Raw genomic sequence first — 19,117 nt, forward strand, 5'->3', positions numbered from 1 at the left:
CATGCAGCTGAGCAACATGCAACTGAGCAACATGCAGCTGAGCAACATGCAACTGAGTAACATGAAGCTGAGCAACATGCAACTGAGCAACATACAGCTGAGCAGCATGCAACTGAGCAACATGCAGCTGAGTAACATGAAGCTGAGCAACATGCAACTGAGCAACATGCAGCTGAGAACCATGCAACTGAGCAACATGCAGCTGAGCAACATGCAACTGAGCAACATGAAGCTGAGCAACATGCAGCTGAGCAACATGCAGCTGAGTAACATGCAGCTGAGCAACATTCAGCTGAGTAACATGAAGCTGAGCAACATGCAACTGAGCAACATGAAGCTGAGCAACATGAAGCTGAGCAACATGAAGCTGAGCAACATGCAGCTGAGTAACATGAAGCTGAGCAACATGCAGCTGAGCAGCATGCAACTGAGCAATATGCAGCTGAGCAGCATGCAACTGAGCAACATGCAGCTGAGCAACATGCAACTGAGTAACATGAAGCTGAGCAACATGCAACTGAGCAACATACAGCTGAGCAGCATGCAACTGAGCAACATGCAGCTGAGTAACATGAAGCTGAGCAACATGCAACTGAGCAACATGCAGCTGAGAACCATGCAACTGAGCAACATGCAGCTGAGCAACATGCAACTGAGCAACATGAAGCTGAGCAACATGCAGCTGAGCAACATGCAGCTGAGTAACATGAAGCTGAGCAACATGCAGCTGAGCAGCTGAGCAACATGTAACTGAGCAACATGTAACTGAGCAACACGCAGCTGAAGAAAGTGAACTGCAGAATTATTGGATCGTATCTCCCCCCCCCCCCCCCCGAGGGAAATCAATAAGACTCCAAAAGGGGCTGAAGGTTTTAAAGGACCCCGCTCACCTCACTAACAACCTTTTTAATTTCTTTCCTCACCAAAGACTCATTCTGCATAAAGAGCAGAACATCTGCAGAACATCTGCAGAACATCTGCAGATGTTCTGCTCCAATAACTGATCAGGCAGATGTTTCACTTCCCTGCAGGCGTTCTTTGAGCCACTTGTTTTTATGGATATTCCTGATTCATTCTTTAATGTATTCTGTGCTTCACTAGCTTTGTTTTATCTGAACTCATTAAAACAAATTAGGATCATGTTGAGACAATGAAGTATTGATATGTAATAATGTGGGCCTCACAGCTCTGCAGATATATGTTCAGGAGAACAACAAACGAGCTGCAGCTGGAACCAGCAGAGGATCTGAGATACGTTAATATCATAACAGCTGTAAAATCAAACGTATAACGTGTAAAGAAGTTATTGAACACGATCCAGACGTAGAGACTATTTGGTTTGAAGTTCTTCATAATCATTTTAATATTTGTCACATTCAGTTTCTTCTTTATATTGAACACATTTGTTTTAGTACATTTATAGTTGTGCATGTTCTCTGGACCGTGCGCTTCCTGTGTATGTTCTGATGGCACCAGTTAGTAAGACAAAAGAAAGGTTCAATAAGCTTTATTAAATGTCTCGGCTGGCGGAGTATTGCACCGGCCTCTCGCCTCCAACAGCATCACGGCCTCTTACAAATGGAGGCAGTGGAGAAAATACACCACCTGAACATTTCTCAGTAGTTCACCTGTTTCATAAATACATCACACCTGTACAGATCATCAGAGGTCACAGCCTCCCCAGCAGCCGCGTCGTTCTACACACCTGGGTCAGGTGACACAGCAGGAAGCAGCTTCACACTTTACCTTCCAGTCTGTCCAGGCATCACAAACATACAATGTACAGCGTACCCTCTCACACATAAATACACACAGTATGTACTTTCATATCCTCTGCAGTACATGTCCAATGGCATACCACGATACCAGAATAAAACATATCCAAGCGTCGCCGCCCTCCATATGTGACGAGAGATTGTGTTTAAAGGGGGGGGGGTGCAGGGAGCTTATAGAACATGATTATGTACACATTTGGAGCTTCAGTGCATAGTTTGAACTCAGCATTACGATTATGTGCAAGATATGAAAGCAGGCAGCAGCTGGTGAGACGTGTGATCGCTTTGCTCTCAGCTCGGGGAAACATTTATACCGTAGTGTTTGGAAGGGATATGGCTTTCTGCACCTTCTTAGGCTTCTATGTAAGAGTTTCATCAAGTCCTTACTTTTACTTTGTTCCTCGTCTTCTTACTTATTTGGATCTGAACACAACAAACTGCAACAGCTAAACACTAAAACCACCTCGCAGGACGCAGAATCATATTTTAAGGCTTGATTTTCCAAAGAATATTTAAAGAACAGAATATACAGTCATTTCAAGGGAACTCAAAAACAACAGACAGAGAAATAAAAATGAAACAATTTCATCTGAAAACAGCAAAACAAACGTGTCACTTTCACATCCCTGCAGCTGAACCCAGACGACTTCACATTACACTGAATGTTCAACATCAACAGGAGCGTCTCCCCCGCCGTAGTGTCTCCCCGTGCTGCACAACACACACAGGACGTTAAAAACAAAAACACACTTTCAGTTTTAACCTCGAACCGTTATGTGTAGTTTCCCGGCGCGCCGTGGCTACAGGGCGCCGGTGAGGCACATGAGGACGAGCGCGTGGATGGTGAGCAGGTAGGTCAGGAAGAGATAACGAGAGCGGGCGCGGCTCGTCAGCAGCCGGGAGAAGTAGAGGCTCCTCCCTCTGAGCCAGTGTCGACACGCCGCCATGCCTCCTTTCACCTGGACGCACAAACAGCAACGTGAGGATGAGTCTCAGGAACACGCTTTCAGATTCATACAGGACCGAGGAAGTTAGAAAGATTATCCTGCAAAACGTTTTGTCCTCGTCGGTTCATCCGTCATAAGCAGAATCTCTTATCACTCGTCTCTCGAGGCTTCTGTGATGTTTAAAAGAAATGAAATCATTTGTTGTCGTCTGCGTACCTTTCGTGTTATTAGAGGCTGGCTGGGGTTGAGACTGAGAGCTTCCCACTCCTCTTCTGTCTCCATCTCGATATTAAAGTCCCGCGGACTGGAGCCAACACTGCAAAACAAAAGCGTTAAAAAACTTCTGCACGGTTGAATATATATATATATAGTGTGTGTGTGTGTGTGTGTGTGTGTGTGTGTGTGTGTGTGTGTGTGTGAGGTGACCTCTTTGCTCGGTCCTCAGCGAGACGCAGAGCCTCCTCAGCCGACTCCCTCCTCGCTCTCTCCTCCGTCAGACTCTGCTCCAGCTCCAGCAGCCTGCACACACACATGAAGACACTCGTCACACATGGAGGAGCTGAACGTCACGCAGAAACACACAGAAGGAAGACTTCACCTTTCTTGTAGCAGACTGGAATCAGCAATCATGGAGTTGTTGCTTCTCTCCTGGGGGGCTCCAGGTGCAACCTCAGCGTATACTGACCCCTGGTGGTGGAGACGCAGCATTACAGGGATATAGAGACGCGTGACTGATGTCATCGTACGTCAGTCCAGAGACGTGGGGAGAACGTGTACACTATGGATGTGTGATGCACGTGTGGAGGAACAAACATGTTGAGGATTGTTTACCTGCGTCTGGCTCTGGACTTGGTTTTCCAGCCAGTGGCAGCGGTTCTGGGTGTCCCTCAGGGTTTGGGAAACGGATCTCAACTGAGCTGCAACAGCTCCCTTCTCCTCCATCGCCTGCTGCAGCTGTGGGGGGAGGGGGGGGGACGTTATAGACCCCCAACTAAGTGTTTCCAAATGGTATTATGTTGGCGCTGCTAACGCAAAGACAACCCGATCACTTTCTGTTTTCTTCAGAGCGTAATACATTTATTCATTCCATCAGGGGGAAAGCAAGAAATACATTCAAAGATATGATGATGTAATCAATCATCTCGGTCCACGAGTCTCTCCCTCGCTGCACAAACACAGATGAAGACGCGATGACGTCACTAACATGTAAACGAGTGAATGACGTCATCTGGCCACCTCTGGAGCTGATGAGACGTGCTGTTTCAGAGCGCTTCATACCTTGGGGTTGAGTTGCTGCAGGAACTGGTCTCGTTGTTGGATCTCATACATGCAGCGCTGTAGGTCTCTGTGGAGCTGCATCCTCTCTGCCTCCAGCTGACGCACCGCCTCGTCCGCTCCACTGCCACCTGCCAGAACGACTTCCTGTTGTGTGGAAGGAAAACAGCTGCTTGAGAGATTTCCTGATTTTCAGTTTTATATCATATTAAAGTGAATATCTTCGACAGAACAAGACATTTAAAGACTTCTGACACTCTGAGACTCTGACACTCTGGGACACTGAGACACTGACACTCTGAGACTCTGAGACTCTGACACTCTGAGACTCTGAGACTCTGACACTCTGAGACTCTGAGACACTGACACTGAGACTCTGAGACTCTGAGACTCTGAGACACTCTGACACTCTGACACTCTGACACTCTGAGACTCTGAGACACTGAGACACTGAGACTCTGAGACTCTGAGGACACTGACACTCTGACACTCTGGGACACTGACACTCTGAGACACTGACACTCTGAGACTCTGAGACTCTGACACTCTGACACTCTGACACTCTGAGACTCTGAGACTCTGAGACTCTGAGACTCTGAGACTCTGAGACACTGACACTCTGACACTCTGGGACACTGACACTCTGAGACTCTGAGACTCTGAGACTCTGAGACACTGACACTCTGACACTCTGAGACACTGACACTCTGAGACTCTGAGACTCTGAGACTCTGAGACACTGACACTCTGAGACACTGAGCACTAACTCTGAGACTCTGAGACTCTGAGACTCTGAGACTCTGAGACACTGACACTCTGAGACTCTGAGACTCTGACACTCTGACACTCTGAGACACTCTGAGACTCTGAGACTCTGACACTCTGAGACACTCTGAGACTCTGAGACTCTGACACTGACACTCTGAGACACTGACACTCTGAGACACTGACACTCTGAGACACTGACACTCTGGGACACTGAGACTCTGAGACACTGACACTCTGACACTCTGAGACTCTGAGACTCTGAGACTCTGAGACTCTGAGACTCTGAGACTCTGAGACACTGACACTCTGAGACTCTGAGACTCTGAGACTCTGAGACTCTGAGACACTGACACTCTGAGACACTGACACTCTGGGACACTGAGACTCTGAGACTCTGAGACTCTGAGACACTGAGACTCTGAGACTCTGACACTCTGACACTCTGAGACTCTGACACTCTGAGACTCTGAGACACTGACACTCTGAGACTCTGAGACTCTGAGACACTGACACTCTGAGACTCTGAGACACTGACACTCTGAGACTCTGAGACTCTGAGACTCTGACACTCTGAGACTCTGAGACTCTGAGACACTGACACTCTGACACTCTGACTCTGACACTCTGACACTCTGAGACTCTGAGACACTGAGACACTGACACTCTGACACTCTGACTTGACACTCTGAGACACTGACACTCTGACACTCTGACACTCTGACACTCTGAGACACTGAGACTCTGAGACACTGACACTCTGAGACTCTGAGACTCTGAGACTCTGACACTCTGACACTCTGAGACTCTGAGACTCTGAGACACTGACACTCTGAGACTCTGAGACTCTGACACTCTGACACTCTGAGACTCTGAGACTCTGAGACACTGACACTCTGACACTCTGACTCTGACACTCTGACACTCTGAGACTCTGAGACACTGAGACACTGACACTCTGAGACTCTGACACTCTGACACTCTGACACTCTGACACTCTGAGACTCTGAGACTCTGACACTCTGACACTCTGAGACACTGAGACTCTGAGACACTGACACTCTGAGACTCTGAGACTCTGAGACTCTGACACTCTGACACTCTGAGACTCTGAGACTCTGAGACTCTGACACTCTGACACTCTGAGACTCTGAGACTCTGAGACACTGACACTCTGACACTCTGACTCTGACACTCTGAGACTCTGAGACTCTGACACTCTGACACTCTGAGACTCTGAGACTCTGAGACACTGACACTCTGACACTCTGAGACTCTGAGACTCTGACTCTGAGACTCTGAGACTCTGAGACTCTGAGACTCTGACACTCTGACACTCTGACACTCTGACTCTGAGACTCTGACACTCTGACACTCTGACACTCTGACTCTGAGACTCTGAGACTCTGACACTCTGACACTCTGACACTCTGAGACTCTGAGACTCTGAGACTCTGACACTCTGACACTCTGAGACTCTGAGACTCTGACACTCTGAGACTCTGAGACTCTGACTCTGACACTCTGACACTCTGAGACTCTGACACTCTGACACTCTGACACTCTGACACTCTGACACTCTGACTCTGAGACTCTGAGACTCTGACACTCTGACTCTGAGACTCTGAGACACTGACACTCTGACACTCTGACACTCTGACACTCTGACACTCTGACACTCTGACACTCTGAGACACTGAGACTCTGACACTCTGACACTCGACTCTGAGACTCTGACACTCTGAGACTCTGACACTCTGACACTCTGACACTCTGAGCACTCTGAGACTCTGAGCACTCTGACACTCTGACACTCTGACACTCTGACTCTGAGACTCTGAGACTCTGACGACTCTGAGACTCTGAGACTCTGAGACTCTGACACTCTGACACTCTGACTCTGACACTCTGAGACTCTGAGACTCTGAGACTCTGAGACTCTGAGACTCTGACACTCTGACACTCTGACACTCTGAGACTCTGAGACTCTGAGACACTGAGACTCTGAGACTCTGAGACACTGACACTCTATGTTCTGACGTTTTATACCAAACGATTAATCTAGAAAACAATCGGCAGAATATTGGATGATGAAAATAATCGTTGGTTGTAGCTTTAAGTTATTTTTGATAAATTAAAAATGTTCTCTTCACACAGTAAACGTGTGAAATAGTATTTTTATGAGGATTAATGTGCACATAAGAATATTACAGAAACAGATTTCATATTATCAGACCAAGTTACCTTGACTTGAGCGTCCGTCCTCTCCGAGTCAGATCTACAGAAACAAACTTTATTATTATCGTGCAATAACAGTACACTTATGAAGTTACTCTTTAAAAGACACTTTAAACTTTGTTAACTTTTAAAAAGTTGTTCCTTCCTGTCAAACATGACATTAACAAAATAATTGCACATTTTACAATTAAAAAGCCAAAGATGTCCCAGTGAGGCAGGAGGGATATATGTAATGCATCTTTATACCTCAGATCTGCCGTTTCTTCCTGGTAGCTGCCGTTCTCTTGTTCGGGCGACAGTCTGTAACTCTGCATCTTCTTTACAGTTTGCTGGAGTTCGTCCATCTTCCGCCTCGTCTCCTGTGATCAAAGACAAGTCGTCAGTCACAAAGACAAAACTATTCCTCTGTAACAACTAATCAAAGCAGAACATGTGCATCCAAACTTAAACCATGCAAGACAAAGCAATGATGTAAAACAAACAGAAAACTCGACCCTGCATGCTTTCCACAAAATGAAGTGCAAGCAGCAGCCAAACTCAACGCACAGCTGATGACTTACCAGCCCTTCCTTCTCACTCTGCAGCGCACTGACGCCACTTCCTTTTGACCTTTCCACACTCACGGAGGTGACGGTCTCTGGGCTTGACCCTTGCCTGGACTCGTGAACTCTTTTGGCCGCGGCCAGCTCATCCATCAGCCGCTCACGATCATTTTGGAGGCTGGCCATGGACCTGGAGAACGCCGACAGCTGCCTGCTGTACGACTTATTTTCCAGCACGACCTGCTTCAGTTCCTTCTCCTTCTCTGACAAATCCTTCGACAACTCATCCAGCAACTTGTTCAGCTCGGTGTGCGCGTCTTTGTTCTGCAACGCTTTTAATTTCTGAACGAGGATGTCCCTCTCTTTGGCAAACATCGCCAGGTCAGAGCTGGCATCCCGCAGACTGCGCTCCACCTTGTTGAAGGCTGCCTGCGTCTCCCGGAGTTCTTCATCATATCTGTTTCTCAGGATCTTGAAGTCTTCGATGAGCTGGTCTCGGTCATTCTGCAAAGCTGCCATTGCTTTGCACATGGACTCGTTTTGAGCTTTAGTGTCTTTGCTTTGCGTCCTGGCCTCCGACAGCTGCTGCTCCACATCGAGGAGCTCTGTGGCGAGCTCTGCCACGCGTCCATCCGCCGTCTCCCGCTCATTTCTCATCAGCTGCACCTCGCGCTCGAAGGTGTCCAGCTCACTGTTGTATTTGTCCTCAGCTTCAGCCAGGCTTTTGTCCGTTTCATTTTCCAGCAGCTTCATTTTTTCCTTGAGCTCATCAGTAAGCATTTTCTGAGAAAGAACTCTGTGCTGGAGGTCATTACATTCAGCTGCTTTGGCCGCCACAGCTCCCTGCAAATCAGTAATCACTTTGCCTTCATCTGTCGCCATTTTTTCCTTTTTTAGAGTAAACACATCGGCCTCCAGACCTGAAACCTGAGCTTCAAGTTTACAAATCTCTGCTTTTAACGTGCTGCTCGCCTCTTCCTCCTTCTGAAGTTCCAACAGAGACGCTCTGTTCTGTTTCTTCGCTGCAGCCTTTTGGTTTTCAAGGTTTTTGATCACATCCTGCTGCTTCTTCAGCAGCACCTTCAGCTGGTTGTCCTTCAGGAATAACACCTGGTTCAAATCCTCTCTGTACCGGAGCAGCTGTGCCCGGAGCATAGCGTTCTCTGAGTTAAGATCATCCATTTGATGCAACAGTTTCTTTATTTCATGTTTAAAGCCTTTGGTGGCGCCACCTTCCCCGTCAGCAGAGCCCTCTCGACCCTTTAATCCTAATTGACTCTTTGCTTCAAGTATTCTGTATTCTGACATCAGTCGCTCCCGTTCACTCTGTAAAGACACCATTGAGTTCTTGAAGGACTCCATCTTGGCAGCCATCTGATCCTTTTCCTGGTTAGACCTGTTCCCTTTAATTTGCAGACTTTTGACCTTCGCTTCAAGGCCTCTCAACTCTTTGTCCGCCTTTTCTCTCTGGTAGCGTGAAGAAGTCAACCTGTCCTCGTACAGGGCCGCCTGGGTGCGATAGTTGGTCTGGAGCTGCTCTAGATATCCTGACATCTGTCCATCTCTGCAGGACAGCAAGGAGGAGATCTCAGCATCTTTGCTGTGGAGGAGTGTTTTCAGTTGCAGAGAAATTCCCTCCTGCTTCTCAAAGTCAGCTTGAACTTTGTCATTTTCCGACTGGAAAAGGAGCAACTGAGCATCCGAGTCTGCGTTCGTCTTCTCTATTTGCTGGAGATTTAGCTGCAGTTGAGAAATCAAATCTTCTTTGTCAGCAAGCTGTCGGTTCAGTGTGTTTTTATCTTTCTCTATTCTTTCAGCGTGAGCGCCAAGTTCCTTTACCTGCACCGCCATAAGCTCCGCAGTCTCACTGAGTTCAGCGTTGCTGGCGCTCATCACAAACAGCTGTCTCTGCTGTGCAGCCGCAGCGACTGAGTATTCATTGAGAGTCCTCTCCAGTCTGGACTTGGTGACTCGGATTTCATTCACCTCTTTTTCTTTCACTCGCATGTCGTCTAGGAATCTTTTGATCACGAAACCCTGTTCGAGGAGCTGGTTATCCTTCTCGTGCAACGTCTTTTGGTACAAATTCTTCCAAAGTTTGGAAGCCTCTGCCCCCCGAGGAGTGGCGGATAAAGCCGACAGCTTTGCCTCATTAGTCTCAGCCGATCTCTTAAAAGTATTTATCTGCAGGTTTTGAGAGTCCAGGTGCTGCATCAGTTCATCCACTCTTTGACTTTCTTTATCTTTTAGGACCTTTAGGTCATCAATCTGTTGCTGTAACATAAACTGATTCTCCAAGTAAGAGTTGTATTGCATCTCATCTATACTTTGTGAGGATGTCGTTTTCTCCATGACCTGATGCTCGGAGTCTTTACTTTCCTGCGAGTCCAGAGCCAGCTGGTCTCGTTCAGACTCAACACTCAAAATCTTTTCCGTGGCCTGCTGGAGGAGAGTCTTGTGTGAACTCAGCTCAGCTTCAACTACGTTACTTCTCTCTTCTAAAAGCAACATTTTCTCTGAGCCTTTCTTCAATTCCTTTTCCAGGAGCTCACAGGCTGAGCGCGAGGTCTTCATGGCGCTCTCTAAATCTAAAATCAGTTCGTGGTATTTGATGCAGTTTTGCTGCAGCTGATTTATCTCCTGATGCTTATCTTTGAGAAGCTCTTGCAGTTCTTTCTTCACATTCTTGGAGCCCTCACTGCCTCGCTGAACCGTCTTGAGCTTCTCCTCGAACTCTCGGACTAGTTTCAGCTGCTCCCCTTCTTTCTCTTGGCGAACTCGACTGTTCATCTCTTTACTCGCAGCCAGCCGAGAGGACAGCTGCTTGTTTTTGCTTTGCACCACAGAGACAGACTCTGTAAGTTCATCAATCTTTTCAGTGTTTTTGAGGATCACAGTTTCCAAATATTCATTTTCTTTTTTCACTTTGTCTGAAATCTCTTGAACATTTTCCAGCTCCTCCTGCAGAAGAGTCTTATCGTCCTCTAAGATCTTCACCTTCTCGTTCAGGTTAATGGTCTCTCGACTGTGTCTGTTGATAATGTCTTTGAGCTCTTTCATGTCATCATCTTTCTTCCCCAACTGCACTTCTTGATCATTCTGGATCTTCTCAATTCTTTCAGAAACCTTTTGCTTCTCTTTTTGTAACAAATTGTTGATTTCCAACTGAGCACTGAGTTCTGTTTTTTGGGCTTCAATCTGGGCCGTCAGCGAATTATTCAAAGTGAGCGCTTCATCAAGTTTAAGCTGCATGTTGTTTGTGTACGTATTTGATTCGGAGTGCTTCTCTTCCAACGAACAGCTAGCTTCTTCAAGCTTTTCTGCCAGGTGGTTATTTTCAGCCTGCAATTCAGTGAGTTTCTCTGTGAGGTCGTCTGATGACTCTGTAAATCTGCACATCTCAGCCTCCAGCTGTTGATCTTTTTCCATCAGCTCGCACATCTCCATTCTGTGGTTCTCTTCCAGCGCAGTCAGCTCTTTTCTAATTGTTTGGTTCTCTTCCTCCAGCTCCTCGATATTCTGCCGTTTCTGTTTGGAAGATTTGTGCATCTTCTCTTTAATTCTTCTATTTTCTTCCTCCATCTCTCTCGTTTGCTTCTCCAGAATCTCCATCTCAGTCTCATGTTTGTGGATTTTCCTGAGGGCTTCCTGCCGGTCTCTTTTGGCCCCCTCCAAATGCTGTCTCATCTTATCCATTTCACTGCTAATGTTTTCATAAGCTTGTAAAAGAGACTCGTACTCTTGTTTCAGCTCGGCGTGCTCCGACTTCCACTTGGACAGCTCCTCTGTTTGAGAGTCTTTAAGAGATTCAAGCTGGCAGGAGAAAGCTTGTTTCTGCTGGGTGATGTTTTCTACGGTTAGCTTCAAGCTGTCACAGGCTGCCGATAGGCTGCGATTATCATTGAAGACGCCATCAGCTTTGGTGCTGAGCTCGTCTTTCTCCTTGTTCAGAGATGACACAGAGCTTTCCAGGTCCACATGTTGTTGTCTCAACTTCCGCACTGATGCCTCCAGAGTAAAGTACTCGGCTTCTCTAGCTGCATGTTTGTCCGACAGCTTTTCTACTTCTTCCTTGAGCGTTGCATTTTCCTTCAAGAGTTCTTTCCTCGAAACTAACGCTGCTTGAAGTTTCCTGGTCAGGAGATTCACTTTGCTTTGGTTGTCTTGATTATTCATTTTGGGGCCATCGTCTCGAGATTTCTGAAGCTCGTCAGCCTCTGTTCTCATCTTTTCAATGGTAGTTTCATGAATTTTAATTTGCTGCTGTAATTGCAGTTCAAGTGCAGCAATTAGTTCTTCCTTTTCTGAAACTTGAGCCTGAGAGACGAGCAAGGCATCATCTCTCTCCTTTAGTTTCACTTCAGAGTTTTCAGCACTTTTGCAAGACAAACTGACGACTTCTTTCTTGACATCTTCTGGTTTGATGCACATGTCAGGCTTCTTCTGATGGAGCTGCTCATTTACTTTCTCCTTCAGTTGTTTATTTAGCATGGTAACCTCATCTCTTAGTTCATCGATTAATCTGAAAGCATCTTCTTTTTCTTGCTTTAACAAATCCAAATGTCTTTGTTTTACAGTACAGTGCAGTTGTGCTTTTTCAAGCTCCTCAGTCACAACAGCTTTGTGGCCACTGAGCTGCTGCAGTGTCTCTGCCGATGTCTTCTGGACGGTTAGAACTGAAGCAACTGCTGTCTCGAGTTCCACTTTGATCTGGTGATTTTTCTCCAACAGAGCCTTGTTGTCCTCCATCAAAAGTTGATATTTGTCTTCATTTGCATGCATCAGATGAGTCTCTAAAGCCATGTTTTCATTCATCAAAGCTTGCTTCTCCTGTTGGGTCTGTAGGTCAGCAGATTGAATTGTTTCCTGGTATTTCTCAACTTCTTCCATTTTCTCTTTTACGTCTGCCTGAGCTTTCTCCAAGTCTTTCTCTACCTCGTGAAGTTTTGATTTCAAAGCATCTGCTCTTTGCTCCATGGCCACCAGAGCCTCATCTTTACTTGCCATCTCAAGAGACATGCTCTCCCATTTGGATTTAACATAGTCTAGCTCTGCTTGCAGCTTTGATGATAGAGAATGGACCTGGCTCTCTTTCTCAGCCAGACACATCTTCAGATCTTGTAGAGTTATATTCCTCTCCTCGACGAGCTGTCTTAAAGTTTCCAGTTCATCTCGATCAGACAAAGAGCTCCTACGGAGGTCCTCCAGTTCCCGGACCTTCTCGTCAAAGTTCAACTGGACGGCGTTTAGCTCGTTCGTCTGCTGACAGTGTTGTTCCAGAAGAGCCTTGTAGTCGTCTTTCAGTTCGGAGATTTCTTGAGTTAATTTCTTTTCATTTTCTTGAGCTTTCTTCAGAGTCTCTTTGCGCGCCAGCAAGGCCGCCTGCGCCTTCTTCGTTAGCTTCGCCTTTTCAAGCTTCATCTGTGCAAGCTCATTTTCTAAATCAACAGCAGAAGCCGTGGAGGAAGATGTGTCCTTTAACTCGTCTTTACAGGTCTTGATTTCATTTTGAAGTTCTTCTAATGTCTGCATCCAGCCGTTCCTCTCTTGCTCGAATGCTTCTTCTCTCTCAGCAGCACTGCACTGCAGCTGAGAGAGAAGAGCACTTTTCTCAATCAGAGTTTGCAAAGTTTGTGACAGACGCACTTCTTTCTCATTGAATGTGGTGAGCAAAATCTCTTTTTCTGACTGTAGTTGCTCCACAAGTCTTCCACTTTCTGTTTTGAGTTCAAGAATTTCTCTTTCTTTCTCAAGAATTGTATTTTCCCGAACAGAAACGTTTTCTTCATACATCTGTGCAGTAGCCTGAGCTTGAGTGTTTAATTCCTGTAGTTTATCCTGTAAAAGTGAGATCTCCGTTTGATTGTTTGCACTCTCTTCCTTTTGGTTTTCATAATGCTGGATTTGTTTCATCAGATCCTTTCTGACGACGAGAGCAGCTTGAAGCTTCTTCTTCGTTGCATCTTTCTCTTTTGAAAGCTTGGCTAATTCTCTCTTCAGATCATCATTTCTGTTGTTCAGCTCAAGCTTCTCTGAACTCATGGTCTCAGTGTCACTGAGGGAGCGAGACATCTGTTCCTCTAACTGCTGAGAAATCTCTTCCAGCCTCTTCATGGAGGTTTTGTGTTCCTGCTCCATGCTTTCCAACTGTGCCGTTAGAGAGGTTTTTTCCTCACCAAGTTTCATTCTTTCATTGGATGCAGATTCTATGACTTGGGTGATGGATGCATCTTTATCCCTTAACTGCTGACTAAGTCCAGCAAGTAATTCCTTCTGCTGACTTATCTGAATGATCATACAGTTGATCTGCTCATCTTTTGCTTGTGATTCAGTGTGTAAAGAAGAGTGTTTGACAGTAGCTTCTCTCACCGTCTCTGATTCAGCACTGAGCTGAGTCTGTAGATGTTCTACCATCTCTTGCAAAAGAGCAATTTGTTGACCCTTCTCATCATTACTCCTCTCCCCTTTATTAAGTGTGTTCTGGGTTTTTTGTAATAGTGCAACAGCTTTATCCAGCTCAAGTTTCAAAGCATCTACCTCAGACTGATGACGTCCTTGTAATTGTTTAATCATGTCCTGTAAAGAGGATTTCTCTTTCTTTAAACCAGCTGATGTCTCAGATGCTGTTTGTGGCGAGACAAAGACTTTTCTCTCTACAAGTGTTTGTAACTCATGTTCTGCAGCTTTAAGTGCCTGTTGCAAATGCTTGTTGTCACTATCCTTTCCCTGGACAGATGCTAACACCCTCTCAAGTTGAATCCTGGATGCTGATGCCTCCAGCTCTTTAGCGCTCAGTTGATCAGATCCCTGCCTCATAGCAGAGGAAGCCGCCGCTAGCTTCTCCTGCAAACTGTCCAAGTCTCCTTTCAAAGCATTAACTTTAACATCTTTAGATTTTGTTTCATTTTCAACACTTTTCAATTGTTCTGTAAGTAGCTTTCTATCCTGTTTCTCTCTATCCAGAACTAACAGCCACTCGTGCTCAGAGTCCTGCAGAATCTGCTCTATCTTTTGAATGTTTTCTGTTAATCGAGACACTTCCTCATCTTTGGCACTAACCTTTGCTTGAAGGCTCTCCTTCTCGGACATCACTTTCTCCATTATTTCGTTCATGCTGCTGGACTGCTGCTCCATTTGAACCTGCAGCTCCCCCTGCGAGGCCCATATTTGATGATGTCTCGTTTCCAGCTCTTCCCTCTCTGCCTGATGTTTTCTAACTTCCTCTTGCAAATGTGTGTTTTCATTACGGACAGCTGTAAGAAGCTTCTGGTGCTCTTCCTGTGACCAACCAATCTCCTCTTTTAGTCTCTTATTCTGCTGTTCTAGTTTCTGCATCTCTGAAAGCAGCTGGGATGCTTGTTTGGCCTGGGATGTGTACTGACTGTTAATTGCATGGAGAGCCATTTCCCTCTGCTCGACGTTTTCTGTTAGTGCATTCATTTGCGCCACAACTTGAAGATGTTGTGATTTGAGTCTTTCTATTTCTACGGTCAGCAGTGACACGCTTGTTTGATGAGAAGCAAAAGCTTCTTCCTTTTCCTTTGAAAGGCTGGCGTTCAGCTCAACGCTTTTCTCAAGTTTGTGATGCATCGCAGATAACTCATTTCTCAGTTTTCCTATCGTGCTCTTTGCCGTCTGATGTCCGTTACTGGTGTCGTCCAATGACTTCTGAAGGTCGGACACCTCGTGCGTCCTTTGGGACACTTGCTTTCTCACATCGCGCAGCTCCTCTAAGTTGGCTGCATACTTCTCTTGTAGGTTGTTAAAGGCACTTTGTGTTTTTTCTGTTGACCTTTTGAGGTTTTCAGACTCAGTGGACAGCAGCTGAATTTGAGTCTGTCGCTGTGACACCAACTCTGTGCTTTCCATGAACTGAGTTTTGAAGAGCAACGCTTCATCTGCTGTCCTCTGAATATCCTGAAGAGACGTTGATTGTTCTGAAAGCGCCGCCTCTCTTTCTCCCAACACCTGTTTCAGCTTTTCCACTTCAGACATCTGTGCTTGGAGGGTGCTGTTGAGCTTTGTGACCGATTGTTCAAGCTGGGAACTCTTTTCTTTCAAGCTCTCACACTCGACCTCTTTGGCTTGTAGATTTGAATTGAGGTTTTCAACGGCAGCTGAGGAACGACTTTCATATTCCAGACTTGACCGTTCTTTTTGCTCCAAAGTGTTTTTCAGTAAAGAAGACTCTGAAGAAAGACTGTGAACCTGTCCTCTGAGTTTACAGACAGAATCTTCCATCTCTGAAACCTTTGCATTTAAACTGACATTGTCGTGTGCTTCCTGTTGCAGCCGCTGCTCCTGCTCAGTGATCCTGCTGTTGAGCTGTTGGATCAAATGCTCCTGTTGTTTCAGGGAGTCCTCTCTTTCTTGCATGGTCAAATGTAGCCTCTCCTTCTCCGAGTCTGCAGTTTTAAATTTGTTGTCCACATCACAGACCGCAGTTTTGAAATGTGCAACCTCTTGGTGTGCTTTGGACAACGCTGTCACAGTTTTCTGAAGTTCAGATTTGAATCTTGTATTCTGCTCATTCAGTGCTTGAATATTATCGTTAGAATCGATCATCTCTGCTTTCCTCTGCTCCTCCTCCTGCGTCAGCTGACAATTCTCTGCAGTGAGTTTCTGCACAGAGCTCTTCAGGTTGGTCATTTCCACCTCGGCCTCTGCAGCGCTGTCGTTCATGGCAGCGAGCTGGCTGCTGAGTGAGATCAGCGACTCGCTTCGTTTATTCAGCTCGTCTCTGTGGTTCAGAAACTCATCCGTTACGTCTTTTAATGACTTTTCTTTGAGCTCTATCTGCTGTTTCGCCTCCACGCACTCTTGCCTGAGTGACTCCACCTCCCCCTGCATCTGTAATACGAGGGCTTTCTGTTGCACGACTTCAGTCTGATGAAGGCTACACTCCTGTGCTTTCTGCTGAAACATGGTGTCTCTCTCCATCAGCCCTGACTTGAGGACACGTCCTTGTTCCTGAAGCATTGATATGGTCTCCTGAAGCTGCAGCAGTTGGTCCTGCTGAGCTTCTAACTGTGAACTTTGTTGACTAACTTGCTTCTTGAAGCCATCAACTTGCTCTTCCAGACTTTGAAGTTGTTCTTCTCTCTCCTTTAAGGTTTTTGACAGATGAGCACATTCACTTGTCTTCTCAAACAAACCTGCAGAGTTTGACTTCTCGCTTTCCCTGAAGATCTTTTTTAATTCCTCTCCTTCAACAGTAAGCTGCTCCTTCTGAATTTCAAGCCCAGAATTGAGTTCTTGAAGTAAACTCCTGTCGGTGGTTAGTTGAGAAAGTGATTTGATGTTCTGCGCTAACTCTTCTTGTAGTCTCCGATTGTTTTCTGTCAGGCTGCTTATATTCACGTTAAAAGTGGAGTTCTGTTCAAGAGTCGCTCTGAGTCGTCCATCCAGGTCGGATAGAACCTGTGTTTGCTGAGAAAGCTGCTTCTCTCTGGCTTCACAAGCAGCCCGGAGCTGCTGGTTTTCCTCAGTCACTGCCTGGATGTTGCTGTTTAAGCTGTTCATCTCTGTTCGCCTGCGTTCTGCTTCAGACTCCAGCTTTCTGGCATTTTCCTCCATGACGCGGATTTGTTCCCTCAGAGACTTCACGGTGTTGTTTGTATCGTTGACTTTGTCTTTGTGCTTCTGACACTGTTGCGTCACGTTTTTCAACATGTCTTCTCTCTCTTTAATCTGCTGGCGAAGCTGCGTGTGTTCTTTATTAAGTGATTCAGCTTCGGCTTGTAGCTTTGACACAATACTTTGCTGGTGCGTAAAGTCCTTCTGCAAACTGTTGTACCCTTCCTGCTTCTCTTTCACCACTGCATCCTTCTCCATCAGCCCAGACTTCAGACTGCTTTCCTGTTCTCGGAGCAGAGACAGTGTTTCCTGGAGCTGCACTTGCTGGTGTTGTTGGGCCTCGATATGTGCTCGATGCTCGCTGACCGCCTGCTCTTTTTCTGCCCCGTCATGCTGGAGCTGCTCTACTGTAGAGGACAAGCGTTGCACCTTCTCCTCCGTGTCCCTGAGTAACTGGCTGAGATTACTACATTCATTAGTTTTTGCCAGCAGAAGCTCTGAGGTGGAGTGAGAGCTCTGCTCAACAACTCGCATCAACTCATTAGTGCGGAGAGTCAAATCCTCCTTCTCTTTTTGTAGCCCTTCAATTATTGCGTTGTTTTGTGAATGCTGCGTTTCCAATGCGGACACTTTGGTTTGCAAAGACTCCTTTTCCAGTGTAGCTTCTGAAATAGTTTTTCTGCTCTCAGTAACTTCCTGTTCAAGTCTCTGGTTGTCCTTCGTCAGACGATCTGCTCCAGTCTCCAGACTTTGGTTGAGTTCAAGCGCAGCTGTGATCTTTTCACTAAGTTGATTTACATTCTGCTTTTGCAGCTCAAGCTCCTCAGTCAACGCTTTAAGCTTTTCTTGCAGCTTCTTTTTCTCCGTCTTCATGTTTTTTAATAGATTCTTGAGTTTGGAGATATTTTCAGATTTGCTGTCAAGTTCATTGCTCAGTTTCTCCTTTTCGGAATCACGGTTTTGTAATTCAGTGTTAAATGTCTGCCTCTCGTGCTCAGCCTGTTTATCTGTGGTCTTCAGCTGGTCTTCCAGTGATGCTATGGTTTCTACTTTCTCTTGTATTTCCTGTTTGATGAGCTCCTCGCTCTGGACTTGCTCCTCTAACTGTTGTGACAACGTCTGCATTTCACGATTGTATTTCTCCACCTGTGACAGGAGTTTGTTCTGCTCATCCTTGAAAGATTTGAGTTCCATTTCATACTTCTGCTCTTCATCATGAAGCTGTTGCTGTAGTTGCTCACTGCTGGTGTTTTTGTCCTTGAGCTGCAGCAGGAGGTCTTCTGACTCCTGCTGCTTCAGGGTGGATAGAGTCAGCTGTTCCTTCAGTGAAGTGATGTGTGTTTCACACTCCGAGAGATGATTACGCTGGCTCACAATCTGCTTCTGGATCTGGCCCCGAAGGTCCTGGATCATTTTCTTGTCCTCTTCAGACTGCTGTATCAGATGTTCCATCTCAGCCACGCTAGACTCTCTTTCCTCTTTGGCTTTGACCAACTCCATCTCATTATCCTTCAGTTTCTCCACCAGCTCCGTCATCTTGCTGTCCAGGGTTTGCTGGTCTGAAGTCTGAGACTCTCTGATAATCATGGCCTCCCGCTCTACCTTACTCAGTGCACTTTCTACACGCACCAGGTTCTCTTCTTTGAGTTTGATATCCTGCTTCAGCAGTGTGACCTGCTCTGCATACTCCGCCATGTTGCCAGAGAGGGTTGATATCTCCTCGTCCTTTTCCAACAGCACATCTCTCAGTATGTCCATTTCCCGCTCACAGCTTTGAAGGTCATGAATGAGTTGGGCTCGTTCTTCCAAGTGGGCGGAATTTAACTTGTCCAGCTCCTCGTTTGTCTGATCAAGCTCAGTTTGTAAACTGTCTATGGTGACTTCCTGCTTTTGTGTCTGAAAATGAGCAGACAAGAAAAAGTGAGGCAGGAGAGTTTGCAAAGTCATATAAGATTAGAACATATTCAAAATAAAAGGAGGCTGACACTGATGGATTACT

At 46.1% G+C, this 19,117-nt stretch overlaps 1 protein-coding gene across 2 annotated transcripts in view; it reads right to left on the reverse strand.

Moving 5' to 3' along the window:
- Window positions 1-1,491: 1,491 nt before the first annotated feature.
- The window catches only part of LOC115028424 (golgin subfamily B member 1), a 34,978-nt gene continuing 17,352 nt past the window's right edge, over window positions 1,492-19,117 (reverse strand). For both annotated transcript variants that reach the window (XM_029462223.1, XM_029462215.1), the window contains exons 21-29: window positions 14,602-19,014; window positions 7,247-7,359; window positions 7,007-7,040; window positions 4,001-4,144; window positions 3,554-3,676; window positions 3,321-3,409; window positions 3,149-3,241; window positions 2,939-3,038; window positions 1,492-2,734 (exon numbers count right to left, since the gene is read on the reverse strand). In XM_029462223.1, the coding sequence (XP_029318083.1) occupies window positions 2,576-2,734; window positions 2,939-3,038; window positions 3,149-3,241; window positions 3,321-3,409; window positions 3,554-3,676; window positions 4,001-4,144; window positions 7,007-7,040; window positions 7,247-7,359; window positions 14,602-19,014 (5,268 nt within the window). In that variant the 3' untranslated portion in view covers window positions 1,492-2,575. The remainder of the gene's footprint in view (window positions 2,735-2,938; window positions 3,039-3,148; window positions 3,242-3,320; window positions 3,410-3,553; window positions 3,677-4,000; window positions 4,145-7,006; window positions 7,041-7,246; window positions 7,360-14,601; window positions 19,015-19,117) is intronic.

This window comes from Cottoperca gobio, chromosome 3 (assembly GCF_900634415.1).
Source record: "Cottoperca gobio chromosome 3, fCotGob3.1, whole genome shotgun sequence".
NCBI lineage: Eukaryota > Metazoa > Chordata > Actinopteri > Perciformes > Bovichtidae > Cottoperca > Cottoperca gobio.